Below are 7,037 nucleotides of genomic sequence, written 5' to 3' on the forward strand. Positions count from 1 at the left end.
GCGCGGCGAAGAATGCGGTCTGGGCCTTCTTGATTCGGTGCGACTATTTGTGAGTGAAAGAGTGTAATACGAGTGTACTTAAGATTCCTAACTATTGTTACTTACTTTTCTTTACTATCTCTTTATTATTATATGAAACCTTAATAATTAAATATTTTTTCTTTTATAATAAATACCTTTATTTTAAATTTAAATAAATCTTACACTATAAACACCGATAACATTAAAGACTGGTAAACAATAAGTAGTATTTCTAGACATCTTATTTTTAAATAATTTCTAAAAAGATTAACAAAATATTGACAATAATAATAAACATTATTTCTTCTTAAACCTTAAAAAAATCTTTTTCGCAGGTTTTATAGTTATATCGAATTGTAGAACTATGTCTTCCACTTTTTGTGGGACATCTACATGAACAGAAAATTTTATCAATACAGCAGCAATTATTGCTTTCATTTCGAGCATTGCCAAATTGAAACCTCTAACAGCAGAAATGATTCTCAATGTAATATTATAAATATTTATATATAAAACAATTTCCTTACTAGATAAACAAATGATACTACCAATGCAACCTCTTGGCACAATGCTGAATGGTAGAAAATGTTTAGTATCGTAATTTCCAGGTAAAAACCTATCAAAGTTAAATTGTAAAGGATTTTTCCAATATTTTTCGTTTGATAAAGTGCAAAAAACAGGAAAACACAAATAGAATTTTTTGGTATTATGACATCATTGCTCACTTTACAAAATTAATAAATATATAGAATTGATACGTGAAATAATAACGTAAATTGTAAAAGAATATACGCAAATATTTATTCGGTATGTGTATGAATACCTTGTATATCTTCACATACACTTCGTGAAATAAAAGAAACGGGAGGAAAAAGACGTAAAGTTTCTTTGATCACTCGATTCAAAAATGTCATATTCTTAATGTCTTCAAAAAATATGTTTATCTTCTAGATCGGTTGATCCGTATATTTGATAGAGCTCTTCATGTAATTCTTTCTGCAATTTAGGATATGGAAAACACGATTCAATTTTAGTGTAAAAATATGTTCTATTTTTTAAAGGCAGTGAGACAGTTAATATAGAAGGTAAATTTTACTCGTACTTACTTGAATTTTTGGATAAGTAGCTAACATTAAAAATACAAAAGTAACTGCCTAAGTGGTTGAATCGCTTCCCTAAAAAAATACAAATTTTTTTTATCTTTTTTTATAATCAAAGTTTTGTTTAAAGTAGATAAAATCTAACTTACAGTACAAACTATTGTGTTGATTTCATCTCTAATATCTTGCTCCGTATATTCTTTTCCCTCGTAGAATGATTTGAATAACGCGTCAAGAAATGAAGGAGTATATTTTGCTTTATTCAAAAGAATAATGAATATACTATTTGGCATGTTCAGAACATTATATTGCAACAATTTAATAAAAAATAGAATTAGATTATTGAATAGTTATTCTTACTTGCATCTTTTTCTTTCATTTCGCCATTAATTTTCTTTTCTTGCATCAATTCCTTCTGTTACTTTATTATCTTAACAAAAAAGTTCTGTTTATGTATGCAATTTTATGAAAGTTATAATATAGTGAAAGTTATATATATATATATATTTATTTTATTGTAGTGATAGAATATTGTGTATAAAATGAAATTATTAACACTTAGCTGACCACGCGCGCCGCAGCGAACTGTACGGTTTCCACCACGCTCGAGCAACCAAAACTACGCTGTCCAGCACGCATTTTTCGTAAGTGATGCGTACTGATATGCGGTATTTGAAATCAAAGTAATTTAAAAATTATTTAAGTGCCAATTATATCTTGAGGTAACAATTTTATTTAATGATTTCACATATTGTTTATACAAAATACCAATATATCCTGATAACTCTCAGATTTGTTTATGGTTTTATGGTCCTCCTAAACTTTCCCTTTAGTTTCTGAAAAGAGTTTTCCTTTCCAGAAAATAAAATATAACGAAAAGAACTGAATACTAGATCTACATTGAAACGGGGAGATCTCCCCGAGTGGTCGGCTAAGTGTTAAGATAAACATATTTTCTTTTTTTTATACCTCTGACGTGATTTTATCCAAGTGTGATAAAGCTTTTCGAAATCTTTTTCCTATAAATAGATTGTAAAAAATAATATCCGGATGTAACCAAAATTTGTAGATTCTTTGGATCGATATGTGTATTAATCTGAATAAAAATCAAAATCAGAATGAAAACAAAACGTTTAATTATAAAATTGGATAATATTAAAAATTGAAAAATAATCTTATCATTATTACTCTGAAATATGGTCACGAAGTCCTCCTTCTAAATTATTTTAGAAATTAAAATCCCGGTCTAAAACTGTATCTGTCAATACAAGAAGAAAACAAATATTAAAAAATTTACTTATGGAACATTTCACGTGAAGCGGACAACGAAAAAATTGTGGGGTCGTGGATTTTGTTCATAAATAGCTTAATTGTACCTATTTCTATGGGACCTTAATAATTGTACATCATTATTTTTTTTTTTTTACCTTAGTTACCAATTTATGGGGCTTCAAAGAATTGACAGATATGAGGAATAGATTTTTCTAATACTATTAAAAGAGATAATCTAATAGATTAAATAAGAAACAAATCGTGTTTATTAGAGAATATAAATTATTTTTCTTAGAAGTAAATAGAAATTTGAAATTAAATTTTTTTTCGTCTAGTAAACCGGAAGTTAAAATTTAAACAAAACATGTGTGCAAATCACACGTGTTAGAAGTGAAACCTTCAAAAATCTAAGATTCGAGAGAATGAGACGAATGCACAGTATCAAGAGTAAGATAATAGTAGAATTTATTTATTATAATATTGTTACCATAGATAGCAAAATCTACTGGTATGATCTCTGAGTGGAATAGTTGATAAAAACTATACTTTTTCAAATTCAAACAATAAAAATGGAATGCTGAATGCGATAGTCATAGACAGACACCAAAATCGTAGAATGTTTATCAATGGAAACATAATTTGTCGTAAACTAAATAAATATAAAATATTCTTTTTGTGAAACTCCGGTAAAATATGTTATTGGTTACAATGGTTTTCAAATTCTTACTTTCATCTACATGTTTGCGCTGTCTAACAAAAATTTTAGAAATGCCGAAATAAAGATGTTACGAAAAACATATGGAAAATACTGCTGGACTGAACAAAGGATCTAGTACAGACGTAATGAGAGATTTAATAATAGAAATCTTTTCGAGAAATGCTTTTCCATCTCAATAGCCTACCACACTTCGAGACCCTTTATTATTTATAACGTGTCTCGACTTTTCTTTAACCACAAACTTATCTTTCCAAATACTCTCGTCTAAATAAAGATCTAAACAACGAAAAATCTAAAAAATGCATTGAATCGTATCGCTCTCTCAGCTTATCGAACTGTGTACACTACGAGTCTCAAATTTCAGCTCCGTGGTAAGCTCCACCGATTCACGCTGGGCGTTCAACATCTTAAAAATGTTTTTATTTTATTGAAACATTATTATAAGTTTCTTAAATACGCAAATATTACAATTAATAATATAGTTTTCTTGTATGCGACTTAAAATGTGACAGTAATTTACTTGCTTTTGAATGGAATTTGTCAGCTGCTCCTCATTTATTCCACAGTATTCTCTAATTCTTTTTCTCTGATGTATTTGGTAATCCTTTTTTTTTAATATTTTAGACAATACAATTATTATATATTCTATGTACTTCATAATTATTTAATTTAATATTTGCGAAATAAGAATTTAATACTAATTTTTCAATAAAATAGAAACATTTTTAAATAGAAAAGATGTGACACGTTGTAAAAAAAAACTATAGGCATGAATATTATCGCATCAATAATAAATATAATAAATGTAGATCGAATTTCAACAGACCTTCCCTGTTTTTTTTAATTCTTTTCTCATGATAAGGAACCGACCTTGGGGTGTAGATAGCTGACAAAAACTAGTATTTGGTAGCCATAGATAGAAACAAAAATTCTAGAATATTTATCGACAGAAAGATACGTCGTCCTCTAACTGAAGTAAATATAATATTTTTTTTTTGGAAACTCTGGTAGATGAATTTTTTCTTTCACTTCTTTCACCTTTCCTTTGAATTTGAGATATCTTTAACATGGGTTAGTATACACAAGTATTTCTTTTTGTGTTGCAACTAATAACTGTAGATGCTGCTAAAGAAGGGAACAATTGAGATCGTATTTTTTTCGTTTTATCGGATTTTGAATTACAACGATTTTAAAATCTATTTCTATTTTCGTTGTTTTATTTTATAATATTAAAAAATTTTTTTAAAATTTATTTTCTATATTTTTTTTCTATAAATGTAAAATAAGTTATATTATTTTATTCTTATTGGAAATATAAAGTAAATAAGGTTTATTTGTTTTTTAACGTGTCTAGTTTCTTCTATTTAAAAACTTTTCTATTTTATTGAAAAATTAGTATAAATTTCCTAAATACGCAAACATTATAATTAAAAAACATGTCTTTGGATATTTATAAGAAAAATATTCTACAATGTTGTTTAATTTTTTTCTCTGATGTATCTGATAATCATTTAATTTTTTTGTAAAATATTGCAGACAATAATATTATTATATTCTATATATTTCGTAATTGTTAATTACAATATGTGCGAAATATATAATTTAATATTACTTTTTTAATAAAATACAAACATTTGGAAATAGAAAAGAAATACCACGTTTGGTAAAATAAAAACAGACCACGCACCTTCTTTCTTTATTTCGATTGTCGGTTCGTTTGGACCTTATATTTTTGTCGCATACCTACGTGCTTATCTCTGTTAATTCTTCTACCCTTCTATCGCTCCTACCTACAAAAATTTCGAGTATCGAAAGAATACGTGTCCACGCTTTGTAGTATGCAGTCGCACACAAACGCACACATATACAACCAGGAGCAATAACTACGAAGCATAGCATAAAGAGGAGACCGAGAATAGGAAAAACTGTATAGCTATATTCCGTCTCATTCTCGCAGGCTCAATCCTATATGTTTGTCTCTCTTTCTCTCGTTATTTAGTATAGCAGCCGTTACATAGTTGCGTTTCCGTTTATTTACTTTTCAGATCACTCCATTCTAAACAAGTTTCCACTTCAAAAAATAATAAAGTACAATTATTGGGATCCCATAGAAATAGGTGCAATTAAGCTATTTATGAACAAAATCCACGACCTTACATTTTTTTCGTTGTCCGCTTCACGTGAAATGCCCCTTATAGTAAAGGAGATTCTTTTATTTTCTTGTAATTATATATATTTTCTATATCTTAAATATTTCAAAATATTACCATATATCGTATCCAAAGTACAACGATTTATGTAATGCGAGATGTCTATTTCTTTTTCATTAGAATTTTCAAGAATTTTTGCAAATCTGTTTGAATGTTTTACTATCTTATCTATATGAATAGACAGAGATTTTCCTTTGAATATTGGATTTAACAACTTTCGATGATTTTTCCATACTGATGCTTTAAATAAAAGAAATTATTTTAATTAAGTAGTTTATATTTTTCTTTTCTATATAAAAAAAATTTAATATATAGAGCCAAAAAACCTTATTATATGGGTGTTATAAGCAGTAGTATACATGACATATGCAAAAAGAAAGAGAAATGTCTTTAACTATCAATTATTTTTCAGTTATTTTTAAAAAGAAATCTTTTTTAGTAATATAGATAAAAGTATTTTTTTTTTTTTTTTTAAGTAAAAGATAAAAGTATAATTCTAAAGTTTACCTGAAGCAGTTATCAAACTATTACCAAAAACAGGTTTTATAAAATCATATATAGAACTTTTTTCAAAAGCATTTGAATACTTAGAAATAATCTAGAAAAAGAAGAATTCAAAAAAATAAAAATAAAAAATGTAAGAAGAATTTAACTGTTAAAAATTCATCGTGGGAAATTATAGAAGTGCTTATGAATCTTACTTCAATATGTTCCGGATCATCCAAGATTATACATAATTTTGGCCCTATCAAAAATCTCCATGGTGATGGAGAGTTTTCAATTGCTTTTAACAATTTTTTAGTTATGTCTAATTATAAGATAAATTCAATTAATACTGTTCGAAAGAATGTAAGTATTATAAATATAGGACGAAAGCTTACCCATGGTGTCACCAAGAAATATATGTAGATTTCCAATGAGAGGATATGCTTTAGGTCCTGAGAACCTTTTTATCAAATTATATTCATGTAATTTATTTATTAAATATTTTATCATATAGTATAATAAAATTATTATAATTGGTAATGTAATAAAAATTTCAATAAATTCCATAATGTTTTAATTGAATCCAAAAAAAAATATAGAAATAGTCTTTTGGTTTAAAAATATTCTGAGTCCTTCTTATGTAAATTTGGAACAGAAAATTTAACAAAGCACAGAAACTTCAAGCTATCCTCGAGTCTCAGCAGTTATTGAAAGAAAATCAAGAAGAGCTTGGCTTATTTAAAGAAAACGATGTCAATGGTGGGACAAAAAAACTGATTTAATATCAAATTTTTTGTTCGAAAGGATATTCTCTCACGTACATGCGTTATATAAACTCCGTTGTTTGTAAGTTTTTTAATGCGACATATATATAGATAATTATTCATAAAAGTTATTAATTATTCATGTGACATAATTTATATCTTTCTTTTACCTTAATTCTACAATAGCATTTATGATACATTCTCTTTGCATTAATTATAAAAGATAATTCTTATGAATTTCTCGATCAAATTCGGCCTGAAATTTTGAAAACCGTGAGTAGTTACGAAAATCGAAGGATTTTATTGCTAACCAAATTCGTAATCGCAACTCTTTTTTATTACGGTAATGAGAATGGCTTTTATCAAATACAAATATTTATACGAGACAAATAATAAGCAACTAAATAAGAAGTTGTCAGGAAGATAATAATAAAAAACTTATACGTACGTGATTAGAAGTAGTGAT

General features: G+C 27.0%; 1 protein-coding gene across 1 annotated transcript; it reads right to left on the reverse strand.

Annotated features, from left to right (window-relative positions):
- Positions 1-5,337: 5,337 nt before the first annotated feature.
- Positions 5,338-6,206, reverse strand: LOC149031427 (cytochrome P450 4C1-like). Its single transcript, XM_089176177.1, has 4 exons — positions 6,203-6,206; positions 6,023-6,129; positions 5,829-5,919; positions 5,338-5,561 (listed from the first exon to the last, which is right to left on the reverse strand). Exons 1-4 carry the CDS (start codon positions 6,204-6,206, stop codon positions 5,338-5,340), a joined length of 426 nt encoding a protein of 141 aa, XP_089032303.1.
- Positions 6,207-7,037: the final 831 nt, after the last annotated feature.

The sequence above is a fragment of the Polistes dominula genome, unplaced genomic scaffold (assembly GCF_049000335.1).
Source record: "Polistes dominula isolate Pdom_NZ unplaced genomic scaffold, Pdom_raw_medaka contig_21, whole genome shotgun sequence".
NCBI classification, from domain to species: domain Eukaryota; kingdom Metazoa; phylum Arthropoda; class Insecta; order Hymenoptera; family Vespidae; genus Polistes; species Polistes dominula.

Excerpts from the sequence above, each read along its gene's own strand:
- LOC149031427 (XM_089176177.1), bottom strand. Across the intron at positions 5,920-6,022 it reads ATGATCCGGAACATATTGAA|ATTATTTCTAAGTATTCAAA; the intron begins GTAAGATTCATA and ends TTCTTTTTCTAG. Across the intron at positions 5,562-5,828 it reads TAGTTTGATAACTGCTTCAG|CATCAGTATGGAAAAATCAT; the intron begins GTAAACTTTAGA and ends TTTTATTTAAAG.